This window comes from Erythrolamprus reginae, chromosome 1, assembly GCF_031021105.1.
Source record: "Erythrolamprus reginae isolate rEryReg1 chromosome 1, rEryReg1.hap1, whole genome shotgun sequence".
Lineage (NCBI taxonomy): Eukaryota > Metazoa > Chordata > Lepidosauria > Squamata > Dipsadidae > Erythrolamprus > Erythrolamprus reginae.
The window spans coordinates 34,725,311-34,749,231 of NC_091950.1; the positions used below are offsets into that span (position 1 = coordinate 34,725,311).

The 23,921-nt window shown below is 42.7% G+C and overlaps 1 protein-coding gene across 1 annotated transcript in view; it reads left to right on the forward strand.

Moving 5' to 3' along the window:
- Positions 1–14,488: 14,488 nt before the first annotated feature.
- The window catches only part of ATL1 (atlastin GTPase 1), a 68,549-nt gene continuing 59,116 nt past the window's right edge, over positions 14,489–23,921 (forward strand). The window contains 1 exon segment of the mRNA XM_070749299.1: positions 14,489–14,785. Within this exon segment, the coding sequence (XP_070605400.1) occupies positions 14,752–14,785 (34 nt within the window). The 5' untranslated portion in view covers positions 14,489–14,751.

Genomic DNA, 23,921 nt, shown 5'->3' on the forward strand with positions numbered 1-23,921 from the left:
AGAACTGACGAGAAATTTCTTGACAGTTAGAACCAGTGGAACAGCTTGCCTCCAGAGGTTGTGAATGCTCCAACACTGGAGGTTTTTAAAGATGATGTTTGGATAACCATCTGTTTGAAGGGGTGGAGGGTTTCCTGGCTAAGCAGGGGGTTGTCTAGACCAGTGTTTCCCAACCTTGGCAACTTGAAGATAGTTGGACTTCAACTCCCAGAATTCCCCAGCCACTGTTTGGCTGACGGGACCTGGAGAAGGCCAACTCTCTGGGAAGTATGAGGCAGAAGATGATCCCGTAAATAGTCTGGTCCTAAGCCATGTAGGGCTTTATAGGTGATAACCAACACCTTTAATTGCGTCCGGAGACTGATTGGAAGCCAGTGCAGCTCACGGAGTGTAGGTGTTATGTAGGTGTACCGAGGCACACACATAACATCTCACGCAGCTACTATCTGGACTAATTGTAGTCTCCAAACACTCTTTAAGGGCAGTTCCATGTAGACCACGTTGCAGTAGTCGAGCCTTGAGGTCGAGCCTCAAGTACCTTGCGCAGCACGGAGAACTTAAGTGCACTTCACAATGGGAGAGATGGGATCCCCTCCTCCATTACGATGCGGAGCTGCAATGCAACCCTGCTCCACTCACCCCTAGCAACAGGATAGGCTTACAGCTCCGAGCCGAGGGAGGAGAGGGCTGCCAATCGTAAATGTGGCATGAAGGCAAGCACAGGGCCGCTTCACTCCTGTACTAAGGCTCCAACCATCGCCTTGCCGTGTCCCATCCTCATCCCGCAGCTCTTTGGCCGAGCGCGGAGGACATGAGCTCCAGCCCAAAGTGGCAGGTGAAGGCTACCTTGAGTACAAATGTGCTGTGAAGGTATTAGGTACAGGGACGTACAACCGAGCAGACCTAGCTAGAAAGATGCAACATTTTTGTTGAAATAGTCACCTCTGTACGTCCGGACTTTGGGAAAAGGTGTTATGTCTGCCTTATTAAATGGTTGCCTTTTCTAGCTAAATCCCTCTCGCCTGTGTATTTAAGTTCAGTTTGCTATCTTCACTTCATTGTTTTTTCCGCTCTTTTTTCTTACTGCATATACTGTACGTCAGTGTTTTTCCACCAGTATGCCGTGGCACACTAGTGTGCCGCAAGACATGGTCAAATGTGCCGCGAAGAAGGAAGGTCAGCTTCTGCTCTCACAACTTTTGGCTGAGGGCGTGAAGAGGAAAAAGTTGCAAGACCGGAAGCTGAGCTTCCTTCTTCACACCTTCCAAGTTTTTCCGGTAGCTGCAGTGCCCCGCCTGGCTGGAGCTTCCCTGGCGGTGGTGGCAAGTGAGCTTTGGGGCCGGGCGGGAGGGTGTTGGCAGGGGGAGTGGGAGGGTGGTGGCAGCAGTGGCACTGGGCAGTAGCCGTGGGGCGACAGCTGTGAGTGGGAGCTCCAGGGCAGAGGCACTGACGACGGTGGCTGGACGTATTCCTGGACGCTGTACATGCTGGCGCTGCACTGGGCATGGGCTGGCACTGGCACTGGCCTGCTGGCTGGGCCAGTACGGAGGTGGCAACTCTGCGCCCATGCCCAGCGCAGCGCCAGCATGTACAGCGTCCAGCAACATGTCCAGTCGCCGCTGTCTGTGCCTCCTGCCCGATGCCGCTGTTACCGGCGTGGTGTACGAGAGAGAAAGAGAGAGAGAAAGAGAGAGAAAGCAAGAGAGACAGAGAGAGAAAGCAAGAGAGAGAGAAAGAGAGAGAAAGAGAAAGAAAGCAAGAGAGAGAGAGAAAGCAAGAGAGAGAGAAAGAGGGAAAGAGAAAGAAAGCAAGAGAGAGAGAGAAAGAAAGCAAGAGAGAAAAAGCAAGAGAGAGAGAGAGAAGAGAGGAAGGGAGAGTGAGAGGAATAAGGGCAAAAAGGGGAGAAAAAAGAGAAATGAGAAAATGATTTTTATTGGTGTGCCCCAGGATTTTGTAAATGTAAAAAATGTGACATGGCTCAAAAAAGGTTGAAAATCACTGCTGTACGTGATGCGTCCACTTGTTTAGAATGTTTTTTATTGTTAAGAAAGGAAACCTTTTCTTTGCATAGATACTTTGGTGTTCAACCAGAAAGGAAATGTCTATTTTATGGGTTTGCCTTTGATTAAAAACTGTTTCTTTTAACTTTTACATTGAGAGTTGGAATTCTTAACTATTTTTGCTCTCTGAATATTACAATATGGCTTTCTTAGATTACCTAATTAACAAGTTGTATGAAAAAGCTTATGCTTTTGAAGTTCAGCTCTCATCATCAGCTACACAGACCAAGGTAGGATTTAAACTGGAATAAGGTGAGGTGGAAAAGAATATAGGTTGATTATGGAGATACAGGTTACCTGTCAGACAAAATACCAGTACCTTATCACTTAACCAGTACCTTATCACGTAAGATCTAGACAAGCTTGAACAATGGGCTGAAACTAACAGAATTATATTTGTTCTGTCTGGGTTCCCCCAGACGTCAACACCAACTAAAAAGAGTAGCCAGACACGCTGGTAAAAAGCAAAGTCATTTTATATCTTTGAAAACAAACACAGATAACAAAAACTGTTCTTACAAACTGGAATGCTATGAAGCTTCACAGAAAAGTCACGACGGCCAGACAATACAACAGGCTTCTTGCTGGCACACACACCACTGTAGATAATAAAACCCACGCCTCCCCCAAGTTTTCAGCCTTCGAGGCCACAAGCCAGAATCAGAGACGCCAAGGATCGAAGCAAGGTCACAGGACTCCCAAAAGATAACTCTCCACAATGCAGGAAGGGCGGGCCTGCCTTTTCAACCTTTCTGAGGAGAACCACACCCAAACCCAGCTGTTGCCTATTAGGGATGGAAATACCTGGCTAATTGTCCCCTTTGTTGTGCTGCCCTTCTCTGCCTCATATCTATGATGGCTTGTGCGTTCTCATCTAATGACTCCAGGCTACTCGCTGGGGAGAGCTCACCCCCGGGGGTCTCAGGCTGTTCTCCCTCCTCCTCGTCATGACATTCCTCTTCCCCGTCTGCCTGGTCCTCCTCCTCCTCCTGTTCCTCGTCCTCCCCCTCTGAGCATGGAGCCGGCAGAGTTCCAGCCATTCCCTGAGGAGCCTCAGACTGAATCACAACAATATTTAACAGAGAGAAATGCAAGATCCTACATTTGGGCAAAAATAATGAAAACAGCACATATAAAATGGGAGGAATATGTCTGAGCAGCAGCACAGGTGAGAAGGACCTGGCTGTATTGGTAGATCACAGATTAAACATGAGTCAACAGTGTGAAGTAGCTGCAAAAAAGGCAAACACAATCCTGGGATACATCAAGAGGAGCATAGAATCTTGCTCACGTGAAGTAATTATTCCTTTCTACAGTACTTTGGTACGACCACATTTGGAATACTGTGCTCAGTTCTGGGGGCCCCAATTTTAAAAGGACATTGATAAACTAGAGCAAATTTAAAGGAGAATTACAAGGATGGTGAGTGGTCTGGAAACCATGTCCTACGAGGAATGGTTAAAGGATCTAGGTTAAGGTTGACAATAATTTTGCAAGTCTTTAACTTTAATCTTAACTTTAACCTTAGATTGTCTACAGTCGACCACTCTCCGTTTCTAAGAGATCTGTAAGGGGTGTGCGTAAGCACACCACTGTGCCTACCGTCCCTGTCCTACTGTCCTATTGTCCTCTTTTATTGTTACTTTTTACTTATGTTTATACAAGCAACTACTACCCTATACATATTTGACAAGTAAATAAATAAAATACTGTAATACATCTCTTCCCCGTTCCCCTCACCTTTGCAGTCAAAGAAATTAGGGAGGGTCCCTTCTGCTACATTCCCATTCAATGGCCATGGTCTAATCTTTGGTTATCCTTCTTGTCTTCCAAAACTATTATAATATCCCCCTCCTGATTTTTTTTGCCACTGTAGATTAACAAAGCTGTGCTGGCTGGGGAATTCTGGGAGCTGAAATCTATTCATCTTTCAAGCTGCAAGATTGAGAAATGCTGTTCTATTACAGATCCTCATCCCATGCGGTTTAGGGATATATATTTCAACAATTAAGCCTTAAACCTTCCTAAAAGTTAATTAGAAACCAGTGCAATTTTTATAAACTGGATGTTGAAGTAATTAATTAGTGCTTCAAGAAAACTAATTACTGCAGACTCCCATCTCTGCCCTTTTAGAAATTTCCCACAAAAGACTTTGATCCCCTGTGATGCCTTTTTAAAACTAATATTTGTTTTAATGTAAATTATTCTTGACCTTAGTCCGTGCTTGTATGTGAACATAAATAGAGGCTATTTTTATCTTGAGACTGTTTTAAGTCACCATTTACATTAGCACTAGAACACCTTGGCAACATAATGTTGGTCTTTGATCTTATAAGAAAGTGTCTTCTTTCAAAAGATCAAAGAGTCAACAATTAAACACTTCACTCTTAAACAATCTAGAAAAATAACAAGTTTTCCTGTTGAAGCCACCAGAGAGTAGGATGAGTGGATCTTAACATTTATTTTCCCACACTTTGGATATGGTCATGTGATCTACTGAGCTTAATCCATTTTAGATTGTTCAATAGTGAATCACCTATAAAGGTTTGTTTGATTAATGATTAGGCAGAAAAGTAGGATAAAATGGGAAAATAAATAAAAGCTCATTATGACTTGCAAAAACAAACAAACATATAAGTAAATAAATAAATATCATTATTATTATTATTATTATTTGTTAGATTTGTATGCCACCCCTCTCCGCAGACTCGGGGCGGCTCACAACAATAGAAACAATATACAGTATTACAAATTTAATAATTAAAAAATAATTAAAAACCCCTTATTAAAAAACAAAACATACACACAAACATACCATGCATAACTTGTATAGGCCTGGGGGGTACGAATATCTCAATTACCCCATGCCTGACGACAGAGGTAGGTTTTAAGGAGCTTGCAAAAGGCAAGGAGGGTGGGGTAATTCTAATATCTGGGGGGAGCCGGTTCCAGAGGGTCAGGGCCACCACAGAGAAGGCTCTTCCCCTGGGTCCCACCAGACGACATTGTTTAGTCGACGGGACCCGGAGAAGGCCGACTCTGTGGGACCTAACCAGTCACTGGGATTTGTGCGGCAGAAGGCGGTCCCAGAGGTATTCTGGCCCGATGCCATGAAGGGCTTTATAGGTCATAACCAATACTTTGAATTGTGACCGGAAACTGATCGGCAACCAATGCAGACTGCGGAGTGTTGGTGTAACATGGGCATACCTAGGTAAGCCCATGATTGCTCTTGCAGCTGCATTCTGCACGATCTGAAGTTTCCGAACACTTTTCAAAGGTAGCCCCATGTAGAGAGCATTACAGTAGTTGAACCTCGAGGTGATGAGGGCATGAGTGACTGTGAGTAGTGAGTCCCGGTCCAAATAGGGCCGCAACTGGTGCACCAGGCGAACGTTGTCAAACGCCCCCCTCGCCACAGCTGAAAGATGGTTTTCTAATGTAAGCTGTGGATCGAGGAAGAAGCCCAAGTTGCGGACCCTCTCTGAGGGGGTCAGTAATTCCCCCCACCAGGGTGATGGACGGACAGATGGAATTGTCCTTGGGAGGCAACACCCAAATATCATAGTACTGTAGTTGCCCGAAATTGATTTGACTTATGGCCCAACTCCTCTTAAAAATTATTTTGTGAGACTTCTTATATTTTCCATGAACTTCCACTGTATTATGACCAGATGCGAAGCCGTTCCTCACTTAACCACAGTTAACTGAATATATCACAAGTGACTGTTTACACAGCATGCAAAGCCATTAATTATAATTTGCAAAATGCAATGGTTGGGTTCCTACAATCCAACAAGCCAAAGTGAAACAAATCACTATCCACCTTGATTGTGTGAACCCAACATTGGCAACCTTCCCTTTAAAATAAATGAAACTATACACCTGTAAATTTTCTTGAATTATACACATTATTGCGATCCCCCCCCTCCACACATCTGGATTCAAAGACTTGGGATGGAAAATTCCATTAATTTCCCTGGTTATTTATGCCACAGAATTACCTGGGGAAATTATTTCAATTGGTTATCCCCAATGATAATTTCTAGGATAGATCATAGTATGCGGAGAGGGGAGGCATACAAATCTAAATAATAATAATAATAATAATAATAATAATAATAATAATAATAATAATAATCCTTTTGGGAGATAGGATTGACATTTGGCGAATTTGTCAGTTAGCTAACCCAAAAATCTTAAATGGGTGCTTCAGGGGACTTCCTTGGTCATTGGCTTGTGAGCTTTCTCAGGGATCCATAAGGTTTTTGAACATTTTATCATCTATTCTACACCACACTGTTTTTCAGTCTTAGCAACTTTAGGATGTGCAGATTTACCTCCCAGAATTCCCAAGCCAGAATGCTGGGACAGGAGTTCTGGGAGTTGAAGTGTACACATCTTAAAAGTTGCTAAGGTTTAAAAACATTGAACGAGATGCATGACTGGTGTTCTTCCAACAATGTAGATCACCTTGCACTAAAGTGTGAGGCAGGGAAATGGAAAGAACTTCTCTTAAAAAGTTGTGCTTTTGTTTGTAGCCCTACCGCTATATTATACAGCCTGTGATCTGAAAGTCTGTTGTAAAAGTAAAAGATCATGAAACTTCCTGCAACATTATCAATGAATTGGATCCTGCTCTTTAGACAGGAATCAACTGTAATCCTCAAGAAGAAAAAATACTTTTATGGTCTGCCACCAAGAGCCATCCATGGCACTGGTGAACTATTATTAAAATATGTAAATGTGTTTGTGTATTTTCTCTCTCTCTCTCTCTCTGCGTGTGTGTGTGCGCGTGCGTACACACCAATTCACCAGTGCCATGGATAAGTCTCTTTATATATATATGGTTACAATTTTTTTGCTGGTAAGTAAAAAGGAAGGAAGCCTGTTATAGATCTATTTTGACCTTGTTATGGTCTCATCAGACAGACATACCCTTACTGGGATTTGAACTTGTAGCCTTCTGCATGCAAGGCAGGATATTAAATTTTAAGCTACAAGCTCGCCTCCGAATCAGCCTTTTACCAGAGAAGAACTGGCAAATATCTCAGGCCGAAGCCATTTAAGTTGGGGCTTTTGACCTGCCACACTTTATGCTATTTTAAAATGTATTCTTTGCTGTGGGAATTTGGGAGGCGGAATTGCATGAGGGTTGTCTGCACAGCCATAACAAATTCTACAATCAAGGTCATCCTTTGTCTTTGCACTCCTGCACCTGCACGGAAAGAGATGGGTGTTGCTATCAAGTTGGCAGTTGAAGATTGGTCAACCTGATAGACTTGGGGGGCTTGGGGGCAAGGTCAACTGGGTGGAGAAACCCTGGTACTTTAGATTTGGGTTTCTCCTGGATGTGCCAACATGACTCTGTTAATAAATTGGAACTTTGTGCAATATTTTTCTGGGACTGTTTTAGTTTTGGATGCTATTTGGAACCCTGACACTATCAATAATTATTTCTTCTGATAGGCTGAAGGGAATCAATCAAAGCATTCCAAGTTATTTACTTTAAATTACTTAGTTATTAATCTTTTGATAAAGACATTGTTTAGACCTCATCTTCCCAATCCCCCAATCTAAAAATGGCTAGTTGCTAAATTGCTAACAGGCCAATATTTCACTTTTGTAAATACCAAGGGATTTTTCAATAGAACAATAACGGGAAGCATTTTGGGAAAAAAAATCTGTGCTTTTGTTTATTTGTTTATTTTTATATTGTTCAAAGTTTGAACTGCCTCAGTGATTCTGAGGGATTCACAAGAAGGCACGAGAACTATAAAACAACACAGCAACAAAGGAAGACCAATAATAGCAAAAGCTGCAGCAAAGACACACCTCTTCCTTGAAAGGGGCTACACACACTCTAGCCAAAGAGCAAGGACTTTGAGGCCTTTCAGAAATGCTAGTAGGGTGGAATCCACTGGAATAGAATAGAAGAATAGAATTCTTTATTGGCCAAGTGTGATTGGACACACAAGGAATTTGTCTTTGGTGCATATGCTCTCAGTGTAAATAAAAGAAAAGATACATTTGTCAAGAATCATGAGGTACAACACTTAATGATTGCCACAGGGGTCAAATAAGCAATCAGGAAAAAATATTAATCAAAATATTAAGGATACAAGCAACAAATGACAGTCATACAGTCATAAGTGGCAGGAGATGGGTGATAGGAATGATGAGAAAAAACTAGCAGTAATAGTAGTGCAGACTTAATAAATAGTTTGACTGTTGAGAGAATTATTTGTTTAGCAGAGTGATGGCGTTTGGGAAAAAACTGTTCTTGTGTCTAGTTGTCTTGGTGTGCGGTGCTTTATAGCAACATTTTGAGGGTAGGAATTGAAACAGTTTATGTCCGGGATGCGAGTGGTCAGTAAATATTCTATACTAAGATCTATAAATACTAAATACTATCTCAGGTGGGAGGAACTTCATTCCAGAACGTAGCTGCTATGACAGAGAGGATACATTTCAGGGGCCCAATAGGTGGCATGGTCAAATAGGTGGCATGGTCAAATAGGTGGCATGATCAAATAGGTAGTATGGTCAAAGGAAAGAATCCAGAGCACATCGACCCTGCCAGATCAAAGCAGCCAAGCAGATAGAGATGGGCAGGTCTTATGTAAGTCTTTATAGATAGCAACCAAGCACCTTGAATTGCATCTTGAAGGAAACTGTCCAGCCTTTGCAATCTGGACCAGTTAAAGCTTCTGGGTGGTGTTCAAGGGAAGCTCCATGTAGAATGCACTGCAAGTCAAGTTTGAGATGACCAGGGCATGAATTATTATCCGAAGAGCCTCCTGATCTAGGAAGAGGGACAATTGGGCAACTGGTACACCAGATAAAATTGTACAAAGGTCTTCCAGGTCACAGCTACTACCTGCTCAAACAAGCAGGAGACAGGAATCCAGGAAAACGTCCAGAATGAGCACCACTGTTGAATGGGGGACTACCATTTTACTACTGATATTCTTTCACATCCATCAGCCCTTGGAGGTGGTCCAGATAAAGAGCACAAACACTACCTTTATTTTAAAGAAATATCTTCGTTTGTTTGTTTGTTTGTTTGTTTGTTTGTGTATGTATGTATGTATGTATGTATTTATTTATTTATTTATTTATTTATGAAATTTGTATGCTGCCCCTCTCCATAGACTTGGGGTGGCTCACAGCAATAGTGAACACAATGTAAAATACAAATCTAATATTTAAAAAACTAAAAAAATCTATAATTAAAAAACATACACACAACATACCATACACAAATTATATAGACCTGGGGAAGATGTCTCAATTGCCCCATGCCTGACAGCAGAGGTGGGTCTTAAGAAGTTTACGAAAGGCAAGGAGGGTGGGGGTAATTCTAATCTCTGGGATGAGCTGGTTCCAGAGGGTTGGGCCACCACAGAGAAGGCTCTTCCCCTGGGTCCCGCCAGACGACATTGTTTAGTCGACGGGACCCTGAGAAGGCCAACTCTGTGGGACCTAACTGGTCGCTGGGATTCGTGCGGCAGAAGGCGGTCCTGGAGGTATTCTGGTCCGATGCCATGAAGGGCTTTATAGGTCATAACCAACACTTTGAATTGTGATCGGAAACTGATCTGCGGAGTGTTGGTGTAACATGGGCATACCTGGGGAAGCCCATGATTGCTCTTGCAGCTGCATTCTGCACAATCTGAAGTTTCCGAACATTTTTCAAAGGTAGCCCCATTACCATAGTTCCCTCTAAGCTGAGCAGTGAGCAATCGCTCACTTAAAAATCATCATCAACCCAGAGTTTTCCAAACCTGCCCAGAAGCCGAGAGGGAAAGAGTGAGAGGGAAGGAGAGAGAGAGGAAGAGAGGAAGAGAGAGAAACAGATAGAAAAAAGAGAGGAAGGAAAAGAGAAAGAAAAAGAATGGGAGTAAGGAAGAGAGAAAGAAAATCAAAATCTAGTTTGAAACTAGCTCAACTATTTAAGTGGCATTTTGATATTGATAGAGTTGCCCTATTATGAGCTCACTATTATAGACACACAGTACAGTATTTTATTTTGAAATTCTCTGAGGCAAAACAGGGTGGGTTTTTTTTTTGTTTATTTATTTATTTATTTATTTATTATTTCTGTGCCGCCCAGTCCCAAAGGGACTGCCGCTCAGACACTATACTTTTCCGCCCACCCCCCCAAAAAATTAGAGGGAACACTGCCCATTACAATAGTCTTGCAAGTCTGAAAGTACATTGCCTCCCCATTGTCTTTACCATTCAAAAGAAAAAAAAAACCTAGACGGAGATTCCTTCTGGAATGTTTGTCTTGCCCCTATTACTTCTGTAGGTTAAGCTGCTCCATATCTGACATTGTCTTGTCTGCAGTTTTTCTTCCAGTGTCTTTGGGACATTCACAGACCCATCAGACATGCTGGGCAAAAATGGGCAGTGTTCAATCTTTAAGAAAGATCTGGATATTCACTTCGATAAGCCTTATATACACATAGTCATTCAACAACAGTACTGAAAAAAATGACCTGTGACCATTTTTCATACTTATCACCATTGCAGTATCCACATAATCATGGGATAAAAAGTCAGGTGCTTAGTAACTGACTGGTACTTATGATAGTTCCAGTGTGCCAGGGTCATGTGTTCACTTTTTGTGACCATCCGAAAAGCAAAGTCAGTGGCAAAGCCAGATTTATTTATTATTTATTTTATTTATTCATTTGTCCAATACACAAATACATAGGAAGAAAAATAGACATGTAGTAATATATATAAGGGTAAAGTGAACTTAGAGGAAAGGATATATGAAAGAAAGAAAATATATATGATAAGTGAGAGAAAGGAAAGACAATTGGACAGGGGACGAAAGGCACACCAATGCACTTATGTAGGCCCCTTACTGGCCTCTTAGGAACCTGGATCGTGGAGAGTCTAAGGGAGAAGTGTTGGGGGTTAGGGGTTGACACAATTGAGTCCGGTAATGAGTTCCACGCTTCGATAACTCGATTGTTGAAATCATATTTTTTACAGTCAAGTTTGGAGCGGTTCGTATTAAGTTTGAATCTATTGCGTGCTATGGTGTTGTTGCGGTTGAAGCTGAAGTAGTCATTGACCGGTAGGACGTTGCAGCATATTGATCTTGTGGGCAATACTCAAATCGTGTTTTAGGCGCCGTAGTTCTAGGCTTTCTAGGCCCAGGATTGTTAGTCTATTTTCGTAGGATATTCTGTTATCATTCATTTAACAACTATGCTACTAACTTAACTGCAGTGATTCATCTAACAACCGTGACACAAAAGGTCATAAAATGGGGCAAAATTAACATTTCACTTAGCAACAACAACAAAAAGGGCACAATTGTAGTCTTCCATTGTCATGCTCATACCAAACAATACAAAGTGCACCTCCTCTATGTTGACTAGTATACTCAACCAAATGGCACAACATAAAGCCTTTCATTTCTTTACTGATGCTCATGGCAGAAGCATGGGGTTGGGGGAGATGGAAATAACAAAACTCCTTAGGGACGTGTGTCATTAGAAACATTACTTTTGAAGAAATACATGATTTAATTTTAATCTATTAAACCTAGTTAATGGCCTTTTAGGCTTCTTCCATGTGAATAGTTCACTTTTTGAATAATAGGAATTAAATGTCATGGTGGTGGTGGAGGGTCAGGATTTTAGAGATGCTTAGGTGGAGCATAGCCAAAAAAAGCGTGGAACTCATTACCGGACTCTATAGTATCATCCCCTAACCCCCAACATTTTACCCTTAGACTATCCACGGTTGACCTCTCCAGATTCCTAAGAGGTCAGTAAGGGGCATACATAAGTGCACTAGAGTGCCTTCCATCCCCTGTCCTATAGTCTCTCCTATATCTCGTATTTCTTCTCTACTATATCCTCTATAACCTTCATTGTGCATTATTGTGTATTGGACAAAATAAATAAATAAAAATAAATAAAATTAAAAAAGGCTGGAAACCACTGATGTAGACCTAGGACTACTCAGTGATTCCTTTATTTGGAGCTTTTCCTTCAATGGGGACCATTGAGCTCTTAGTCTGAAGGAACCTTCGTTGACACTCCAGGGTTTTGAACATGGGTGCATCCTAGTTGTAATTCTTTTTATTATTTATTTATTTAGATTGTTCTGAGTTCGCGTGAAATCACATTCACCATCATCAGGCTGAAGTTTCAACAGCACGAAGCTTGAAACTTCAGCCTGATGATGGTGAATGTGATTTCACCGAAACGTCGCATAGACACTCAAAATATTACATGGGGCAAAACCCGAACTCAGAACAATCTACATACATATACCCGTGAAAATCTACGAAAACACACACACACACACACACACACACACACACACACACATATATATACACTGTATATGTAGATTGTTCTGAGTTCGGGTTTTGCCCCGTGTAATATTTTGAGTGTCTATGCGACGTTTCAGTGAAATCACATTCACGATCATCAGGCTGAAGTTTTAAGCTTCGTGTTGCTGTAAATATGAATATATATATAGTCACATGTTTTTTTGCTGAATTTGAAAATTAAGGGAGACTAGGATAGATCTATTTCGGCCTTATTTTGGCCTCATCAGCCAGCCATACCCACTGGGACTTGAACCTGCAACCTTTGCCTTGTAAGGCAGAGAATTATCCTCTAGTCTAGGCTACAGTATCCAATCCCTTCAGCTCTGCACCAGGGAAGGGTTACATATTTTTGTGTCGAATCACCCTGGTGTATTGAAGGAACATCACAGCTCCTTATATATATATATACACATAGTAAAATACATAATGAGGGTTATAGAGGAGATACTCATAGTAAAATATATCTACGAAAGAATAGAAAAGAAGATATGGTAATAGAACATATCAATGAAAGAATAGAAGAAGAGATATAGGAATAGAAGAAAGGAATAGGAGATATAGGTGAGCAATAGGACAGGGGATGGAAGGCACTCTAGTGCACTTGTACTCGCCCTTTTCTCATCTTTGCCTGTATAGATCCTATGTTTACCTATAATTGATATCCGCAAAGGCAGGAATACTTCTCCTGGGAGCAAAGCTTCTTGGGGGCGGGGGGGGCAGGGGGGGGGACAATCCAGCCACTGAAATAAATGTGCAACATTCTCAGCTGCTGACAGTCCCTACTTATTTTTCTGTGTTTCTCCAGCTCTGACTGCTGCTTTGTATCCGGACTGGCTCTGTAAACTATACTGCTCAAAAAAAAAAAAAAGAAGGAACACTGAAATAGCACATCCTAGGTCTGAATGAATGAAATATTCTTATTGAATACTTTATTCTGTACAAAGTCGAATGTGCACAACAGCCTAAAAACATAGAAGATTGATGGCAGAAAAAGACCTCATGGTCCATCTAGTCTGCCCTTGTACTATTTCCTGTATTTTATCTTAGGATGGATCTATGTTTATCCCAGGCATGTTTAAATTCAGTTACTGTGGATTTACCAACCACGTCTGTTGGAAGTTTGTACCAAGCATCTACTACTCTTTCAGTAAAATAATATTTTCTCATGTTGCTTCTGATCTTTCCCCCAACTAGCCTCAGATTGTGTCCCCTTGTTCTTGTGTTCACTTTCCTATTAAAAACATTTCCCTCCTGAACCTTATTTAACCCTTTGACATACTTAAATGTTTTGATCATGTCCCCCCTTTCCCTTCTGTCCTCCAGACTATACACATTGAGTTCATGAAGTATTTCCTGATAAGTTTTATGCTTAAGATCTTCCACCATTTTTGTAGTCCGTCTTTGAACCCGATCAATTTTATCAATATCTTTTTATAGGTGAGGTCACCAGAACTGAACACAGTACAGTATTCCAAATGTGATCTCACTAGTGCTCTATACAGCCGGATCACAATCTCCCCCTGCCTGCTTGTTAAACCTCTAGCTATTCAGCCAAGCATTCTGAAATTGATTGTCAATCAGTGTTGCTTCCTAAGTGGACAGTTTGGTTTCACAGAAGTTTGATTTACTTGGAGTTATATTGTGTTGTTTAAGTGTTCCCTTTATTTTTTTGAGCAGTGTATTAAGGGCGGGGATCCGCTCTCTCGAGGCCCGTCTTGGCACAGGGATGGGGCCAACGCGCATCAAAACAATGCCACCTTCTGTACCCTGGTCCAAAATACCAACTAGGAACGATCGGCCGGGCCGAAGGAGCACGTGAGTCCCGCACGTGGCTTCCAGTCCTTTAAGAGGCCCCGGGTCCAAATTACCCGGCGACGCGACCGATTCCTTCATCTCCAGGGTGTGCCCAAAGCCCGCCGCACCGGTGGGCAGGCGCATACTCGGTTGCCGCGCCCCGCCATGCGCGCCTCCTCAGTCCGCAGGTGCTCCGCAGCGCGATCGGGTCGTGCGGATGGTGCGCGCCGGGCTGGTGTTAAAGGAAAACGCGGCGGTTTCCCCCCCCCCCGAGAGCTGGACACGTGTGCGTGGGGAAGCAAAGCGCGCACTCTCCGTCTGCAAATCCACGTTTGCGCCCGACGCAGTCTTCCCTGCGCCCTCCCGCAGGAGATGCTGAGCTAAGAGACGCCTTTCTTGGCCAGGCAGCGGCGGGCGGGCGGCGGCGCTTTCCCTTCTTCGTCTTAGCAACAGCGGCTGCAGCCCCCGCCGCCGCCGCCTCCTCCTCCTCGGATCCGAGAGGCAGCAGGTAGCCGCCGGGCGGGAGGAACCATGGCCAAGAACCGCAAGGAGAGGAACAGCTGGGGTAGGTGGATCGGGATCCGGGAGCGGCACCGGGGCGAGGGCCTGGGAAACGGCGGGGCGCAGGACCGAGTGGGCCTTTCCTCCCCCCCCCCGCCTCGGCCCGTTGCGATGCTCCGCCACGCCTGTGGACCCCGCCCGGGCTAGGTGGCGAAGGGACTTTCAGACGGCCTCGCCCATCGTCCCCCCCTCTCCCGGGGCCAAGGCTGGGTGGGAGGAGGTTGCTGGGTCTCCGGATCTAACGGGTGGATCTCCTCGCTTTATTTTGATCCGGGAGGACCCTCCCTGTTGTCTTTTGCCCCTTGGGCTCCGGGAGGAGCGGGGTGATGGGGGGGAGGCTGTACTTGAAGAGAAGCGGAAAGGGAGACAATGGGGCGACTGGCGAAGCGCAGCTCCTGCTCCGTTGCTGGCCAAGATCGTCCCTCCGCCCTCCTTGCCCAAACCGGGAGAAGCGGGCGGACAGGGTGGGGTTTGCTCGCTTTGGTTTTGATGCGTTGATTTCACTCAGCTGCTTAGAAGAGGAAAAGAATTGCCCCTTAGAGTAGCCTTCCTCGGTATGGAGAGAGCAACCCCTTTGGAGGGGGGGGGGTCATGGGAAGGGTAGTTCCCAGCACATCTGGAGGCGGCGGTTTGGGAAAAGAGGAATCTGCACTCCTTGTTTACGAATAGAATAGAATAGAATACCATAGCATAGAATAGCATAGCATAGAATGGAATTTTATTGGCCAAGTGTGATTGGACACACAAGGAATTGTCTTGGTGCATATTCTCTCAGCGTACATAAAATAAAAAGATACATTTGTCAAATGGACACAAAATAATGCTAAGTGTGGCTGTTTATATTATGGCCAGTCGCCTTTAACGGGATTTGGAACCCTTCCCCAAAACAGGAAATTGGAGAGCAAAGCCCTTTAATTTGGAGGAAGCTAGTTTTCCCACATCAGGAAGAATTTTTCTTTAGACTGCAGTTTTATATGCAGAGGAGAGAAAGAAGTGAACCGGTAGTTTAATTTGTTTTAAGACGCCCAGAGTCGGGCGGCATAGATATCCGAGTCCGACCAAATAAATTTATTGGAAGTCGGCAAGGTGTGGCGTGCACACAGATGTTAAAGAAAAGTGAGAACCGATGCGTTTTAATTAATTTGTAACCTGCCTGTCTTTGGGAATGTTAAAATGGCTAACAAAATGCAGGTAATTCTTAGAATTATTTCTTCTAAAAATATGTAGTTGATATCCGATAGATCAGTGTTTTTCAACCAGTGTGCCGTGGCACACTAGTGTGCCGTGAGACATGGTCAGGTGTGCCGCGAAGCTCAGAGAGAAAGAAAGCAAGAGAGAGAGAAAGCAAGAGAGAGAGAAAGGAAGCAAGAGAGAGAAAGAGCAAGAGAGAGAGAAAGAGAACAAGAGAGAAAGCAAGCAAGAGAGAGAACAAGAGAAAGAAAGAGAGAGAGAGAGAAAGAGAGGGAGAAAGAAAGCAAGAGAGAGAGAAAGAGGGAGGGAAGGAGAGAGAGAGAAAGACATAGAGGGACGTAGGGAGGGAGAGAGAAAGAGAGCAAAAAAGAGAGGAAGGAAAGAAGAGAAAGAAAGAGGGATGGAGAGAGAGAGAAAGAGGAAGGAAGGGAGAGAAAGAAAGAGGGAGGGAGAAAGAAATAGAGCGAAGGGGAGGAAGAGGGAGAGAGAATTTTTTTGTCCAAACTTTTTTTAGCCCCCCGCAACCCCCCTTCCATGTGCCCCAGGGTTTCATAAATGTAAAAAATATGCCGCGGCTCAAAAAAGGTTGAAAATCACTGCAATAGATAAAGGATAATTTAGAAGGTAGGGATGAAAGAGGATAGAAACATAGACTTTAGAGTTGGGAATGATGGATGTAAAAGAAAAGGGTTCTTAATGTCTGGAAAAATGCAGACAAATAGGATGGACAACAGTAGAATATGTGAAAATATTGTCAGTGAATTGAGATTGTGATCACTTTCTAAGTGAGTCAGCAATGTAACATGGTGGCCAAAAAGTCGAACGTAATTTTAAGTTCGGTTATTAGAATTTCCCAGTCATAACACTCAAGGTTTCTTATTTTAATAGATCCAGATCTTATCTGGTGAACTGTGGCTGCTTCTGACACCCAATTTTACAGGTTAATAAAAATTCCTAGTGAATTTTTACGGGGAAATGCAAAAGGAGCTGACAATGTATAACATGAAGAAGAGGCCAGAGATATGGCAGACTCAGGCACTCCCTACCCAGAAGATGATGGAATGTTTTTCGTTTTTAATATGACTTACTACCATATATTTTAAAAGGATTGTTTTTATAATTGTTGCATTTATTTTTGTACACTGCCCAGAGCTGCTTATTGTGAGATGGGCAGCCATATAAATTTGATTAGTAAATAAAATAAATGAAGACATGACCATTCTCTTCAAATATGTGGAAGATTACCCAGAAAGCAGAAACTTTGATTTAAGTTACAGGTACAGTATATATATATATTTCTGTTGCACATTAAGGCTGTGTTTGCAAGATACAATAAATCACACAATACTAAATGTTCTAACCTATTGTTTTGTGCAAATCCAACCCATATGTTTATTTGAAGGTTCCATGTATTGTAGAAATCTGAACAATTCTGTTACGTAATAAATCATGGGCTAACCTCATGTGAATCCAGTCTAAAAGAAATATGTTTCTCTTTAAATTGTTATAACGTTGACGGTCAAAGTCTTTCAGTGGTAAACAATAAAATGATAAAACAAAAATTAATACCAGAGATAAAAAGTGAGCAACAGTTTTAACATATTTTGTTTCATTTGGCTCATTAGAATGTAATGGAACTAGAAAAGGTGCAAAAAAGGGCAACAAGAATGATCAAGGAAATGGAGCACCTCCCTTATGAAACCAGGTTGCAATGCCTTGGTCTCTTTAGCCTTGAAAGACAGCGTTTAAGAAGTGACTTGATCGAAGTGTATAAAATCATGCATGGGATATAAAAGGTGGCTAGAGAAAAAATCTTTTCTCTGTCACAGAATACTAGGACGAGGGGGGTACTCCCTAAAGCTCATAGGTAAGAAAGTGAGGACAAATAAAAGGAAATATTTCTTCACCCAGAGGGTCATTGGTTTATGGAATTCACTTCCAGAAGAGGCTGGGACAGCTGTCCGTCTGGATAGTTTCAAGGCAGGATTAGACAGATTCATGGCTGCCAAGTGTATTGGTGGTTATTGAAACGGATGTCCATGTGCCGCCTCTATGTTGGTTGAGGCAGGCAGGATTCCCTTGACTACCATTTGTTGGGGGTCAAGTGAAAGGGAGGGTCTGGGCTTTGGACTGATTCAGCATAGCTCTTCTTATGTTCTTAGAATTCTGTTTGGGTTAAATTAAAAACCAGGAGTTCTAGTCCCACTTTAGACTTGAAAGCTGGCTGCGTGACTTTGGACCAGCCGCTCTCCCTTAGCCCAATGGGGAAAACAAAAGGAGAAAAGAATATCAGGTATGTACTTGATATTCTTGAGCTGTCTTTTTTATCAAATAATAAAGGAAGAATATATTGCATATATACATAGATTATGAGAAAAAAAATCATTTAAAAAAAAATGGTGATGCCCACAGATTGGCACCGACCAAATTGGTGCCATGACATCATCATGACATCAAAAATGGGTCAGTACTGGTTTGGACAAACTGGTCTGAACCGGGAGGATCTCACCTCTGATACATACATACATATATATAGGATTAATCCAATGCGTTACTTCAGGCATTGTGGGCTTTCTCATTAATCTGAATTAGATTTTGGTATCATCGATACCATTTTTTAAATGATATCACCCAGGATATTTCATATGGAAAACCACTGGAGAAAAATAAAGTCATAAGAGATTTTACATATTTCAAATTTCAAGTTTTATTGGATTTATATGCCGCCCTCTCCGAAAACTCGGGGCGGCTAACAACAATCATGAACAATACAGTAGAACCCCGACTTACGAGACTAATTGGTTCTGGAAGGAGGCTCGTAAGTCGGAACGCTCGTATGACGAAACATTGTTTCCCATAGGAAACAATGTAAAGTCAATTAATCCGTGCAACAACAAAAAAACCCGCTGCCGCTAACTTCCGCGTTCGGCTTCAGGAGACAGCTGCGAAGCGGCGCGGGTGTTTTAAAACGTCGCAGCTGGCCTGGGGGGCTCGGGGGGATACGAGCGCCAAGGAGCTGTCTCCTGAAGCCGAACGCGGAAGTTAGCGTTCGGCTTCAGGAGACAGCTCCTTGGCGCTCGTATCCCGAATGTGAGCTCGGGAGGCGAACAAAAATGTCGCTCCCCTCCCAGCTCTTATCTCGAGTAGCTCGTAAGTAGAGCTGCTCGTATGTCGAGGTTCCACTGTATACAATAAAATCCAATACTAAAAGCAAATTAAAACCCCTTAATATATAAAAACCAAACATCCATACAAACATACCATGCATACAGTTGTAACGGCCTAGGGGGAGAAGAAGTCTTAATTCCCCCATGCCTGGCGGCAGAGGTGGGTTTTAAGTAGCTTACGAAAGGCAAGGAGGGTGGGGGCAATTCTAATCTCTGGGGGGAGTTGGTTCCATTTGTCTCTATTTCAAGGAGCATCTGTCTAAGATGAAATTGAACCCATGAAATACTGGGTTACAATCAAAAGTGGTCTGTGAGCCGGAACACAAAATTGCGCTTGCCAATTCTGGTGGGGCCAGCGCGATTTTGCTTCCGCTCCTATGGAGGCAGCAAAATCACGCATGGAGCCACAGGTGCTCCTGTATTTCGGCAAGGTTTTTTTGCTTCCACGCATGCCGAAACATGGGCACACCTGCGGAGGCAAAATTGTGCTGGCCCCACAAGAACTTACGAGCTGCGGTGGCGAGTGCAATTTTTTAAAAATTATTATTATTATTATTATTATTATTATTATTATTATTATTATTATTATTATTATTATTATGTCAGTACAACACAGCAAACGAGATCACTATGCTGGATTTCGTATTTCATCACCAGTTGGTGATGATGATGATGATGATGATGATGATGAATTAGATTTGTATGCCGCCCCTCTCCGGAGCAATTTAGCATTCCGGCTCGTAGCCCACCGCTGGTTACAATCACAACCACTCTCAGATAGCTGTAAACATCACTACTAAAAGATTAAGAAAAGCAAACTTGACTCCGGTCCTCTTTTAGATTAACCAAAACATGCTTCCTTCAATTTGAAGCCTGTTTGAAAATAATCGAGATAATCTGCTCCTCGGCTGCTTCCTCCAAATGAGAAGCCTTTCTCTCAATTGGCATGGAAAGTTAAGAGACAAGCCTATAATTTCCCCTCTCGGAGGGGAATCCAATAATTATCTCCTTTAAGAAAGGAGGCATCTTGCAGTTTTAATATTAACAAAAGCAGATCTGATAGTATCAAGATTTAAAGATACAAGCCAAGTTGAAAAGAATAGAGGTTTTTGGGTAAATGCCATTCAATCACACAGATCTTGAGTGGGAGGTTGGGTGATCATTTATTTATTTATTTTATTTTGTCCAATACACAAAAATACACAATGAAGGTTATAGAGGATACACTCGAGTAAAATATATCAAAGAAAGAATAGAAGAGAAGATATAGGAATAAAATATATCAATGAGAGAATAGAAGAAAAGATATAGGGATAGAAGAGAAGATATATGAGATATAGGAGAGACAATAGGACAGGGGAAGGAAGGCACTCTAGTGTGCTTATTCTGATATTAGATTTCCTACTTGTGGTGGTATCTTTATTTACAGTCATAAAGCAGTTAGATATGATGTATATAAATGTAGCAGTAACAACACGGAAAATTGAAACTAACTGGAATAAAAAATAAAATAGCAGAATGAACAAAGAAGAAAAGTGACAGTAACCCCATAACTAAGAGTATAAAGCATCAATGATGTTCGTCCATCGTGTTCAAGGAGGACCTTGACATATAATGGGTCGTGGGCTGTGTCTGCAGGTGGCTGTTAAGGCCTATACAGGCACAAAATATTCTGCCACATGTTGGGCAGACCTGTGTGGCCACATTGTTACAGCATTTGCAACCCTGGCTTTGGGGAGTGCTCGTTTCTCTACTGCTCTGAATGTTCTTCTGACCTCAGAGGTCTGGCAGCCTTGGTGGATCAGCATGTGCCATGGTGGCCGATCTTGTGCCAGGGTTTCCCAGGAGGTGGTGTCGATATTGAGGGATACCTGACAATGGGTCTGACCCAATACCATAGACCAGCACTCACTAGAGCAAGATTTGAGCAGTTAGATTCTATGGTCAAATATGGACGATTCCACCAAGTACCATATTTTGAGAGAACATGCATTTGCGGTGCACCAGAAATAGAAGACATTGCACATGTGCTACTCAATTGTAAACTATACTCCTCAGTATTTACAGCCCCTACTTGACAAAATCATACACTGGGATTGTAATAAACAATTATCATATTTTCTTCAGGGTACAAATATATATGTAGTTTCTAGAACTGCTAAGTTTATAGTCAGGGCTGTTCAGATGAGAATACGTTTTATAGAACATATTGGGTTGGCATGCAAAGGAGATGAACTCACTTAAGAATATTTTATATCAGTATCTTCGATTTGTTTAATATAATCCTTTGCACGAGTTATATTCTCATGTTTTACTACTCAATTTTAGCATATTATACTGCATTTTAACTTATTATTTATTCAAATTCCCTCTATTTTAGCCAATTTTATTGTATTTTAACCAGTCACAGTTTTATGACGACCGATGTGGTCCTTTTCCTCGCTTTGATATGGTCGATTGACTAATCAAATAAAGTTGATATTGATATTGAGGGACCTGAATTTGTATCGCTTCCTTTGTCCCCCATGTGATCGCTTTCCTTTAGACAGTTCACGATAGAGGAGCTGTTTTAGGGATGCAATGGTCTAGCAACATGGCCTGCCCAGCATGTCTGGGCTTTCATCAGCAGGATGGGAATTGATGGCAGGCCTGCTCTGGAGAGGACCTCAGTGTCAGGCACCTTATCCTGCCACCAGATCCTCAGAATTCTACAGAGGCAGGTCATGTGGAAGTGGTTCAATTGCTTAGCATGCCTCCTGTAGCTTTATGAGCCTTCACCTTTGACCCCACCTCGATTACAGTTGTAATTTATTTATTTTTATCTTTAAAAATCTGCAGCAGTACTTTAATTAGCAACCTGAACAAATTTAATGTTTTAAAATAGGTCTCCTGAGTCATCTTGTAACCTGCTGAGGGAGCTTTAGCTATGGAGTGTTTAACACTGGTTCCATAGCTTAACAGGATGAATTATTATCATTATTAATTAACTTCATAATGGCCACCCACTCTAAAAGAATCTGCAGGTATCTACACCTTAATTTGTGGATTTCCTGATGGAGCAGGCATTGAGTTATCTATCACTGTATATGTAAGCAGATGTATATCTTAGTTGTACAGTGGTACCTCTACCTAAGAACACCTCTAAGAACTTTTCTAGATAAGAACCGGGTGTTCTTTTTTTGTCTCTTCTTAAGAACTATTTTCTACTTAAGAACCCAAGCCCGGAAAAATTTCCCAGGAAATTTGAGAGTGGTACGAAGGCCTGGCCAGTTTCCTGCCATTCCCCCTTTAATCCCAGCCATCTCAGGCTTTTCTGGGCTGCTAGAGCAGCCTTTCGGTGGCATTTAAGGAGGCTTTGGCAGTCCAGAGCGAACGAAGCATTTTCCTTTCTCTGGGTGCTTGGAGAGGGAATAAACCACTTCACTGTGGTTACTCCCTTGCTCTGCCTCCCATATACCCAGCGCGAGGTTGCCTCCTGGAGCATCTGGGTGTGGAAAGGCAAAAGGGGGCACTTTGCCCCGGCAGGAACAACTCAGCTTCAGCCAAACTGAGGAGTCACCACATTGAAGGAAAGGCACCAGCTACAAAGCGAGCAAACGAGAGGAGAGGGGAGCCCTTCAGCATGGGAAGGAAGGGGAAGCAGGTAGCAGCAGCAGCCGCCGCCTTTTGGTCAAAAGACTGGGAGGTTCCCCCATCTCGCCAGCCTGGTTTTCTCTCTCTGGCGCAGTGTATGGGAGGCAGCCTTGCGCTGGCTGTATGGGAGGCATGTGCTTCTCCTCACCGCCTCAGAGTCCCTCTTTTTTTTTTAAGCCTTAAAGTTTTGGATATTTTTGATTCCCCTCACCTCACCTTCTTCCTTCAGCAGTGACTGTCCTCCTCCTCCTCCTCCTCCTCCCCCCACCCAAATTCCGAGCTTTTATTTCTTTCCTAATGGTTTTGCATGCATTATTTGCTTTTACATTGATTCCTATGGGAAAAATTGCTTCTACTTACAAACTTTTCTACTTAAGAACCTGGTCACGGAACGAATAAAGTTCTTAAATAGAGGTGCCACTGTATATCTCTATGCTATGTTGCTTATCAAAATGAATGGTATTCTTCTGGGCTTGTTTTCATTTCCCAGTCTAAACTAAAGCTCTGATATCCACTGGTGATATCTAAGTACTAACCTAGGCCAACCCCTGTTGGTTTTCTAGGTCAACCTGGGGATGCTGAGACACAGATTGAGATATAAACATCACCATGTGTTTGGCACTCGTATAACATTTCTTAATAAATGAATAAATAGAAGTCTTGGCTAGCGGGTGTTTAGTACCTCCGAGACCGCCTGCTACCGCACGAATCCCAGCGGCCGATAAGGTCCCACAGAGTTGGCCTTCTCCGGGTCCCGTCGACTAAGCAATGTCGTCTGGCGGGCCCCAGGGGAAGAGCCTTCTCTGTGGCGGCCCCGGCCCTCTGGAATCAACTCCCCCCGGAGATTAGAACTGCTCCCACCCTCCTTGTCTTCCATAAACTACTTAAGACCCACCTATACCGCCAGGCATGGGGGATTTGAGACACCTTTCCCCCAGACTTATTATAATTTATGTTTGGTATATATGTGCTGTTTGGTTTTTAATTATGATAGGGTTTTTAGGTTTAAAAAAAATATATATTAGATTTGTGCCAGTATAATATTGTTTTTATCGTTGTGAGCCGCCCCGAGTCTTCGGAGAGGGGCGGCATACAAATCTAATAAATTATTATTATTATTATTATTATTATTATTATTATTATTATTAT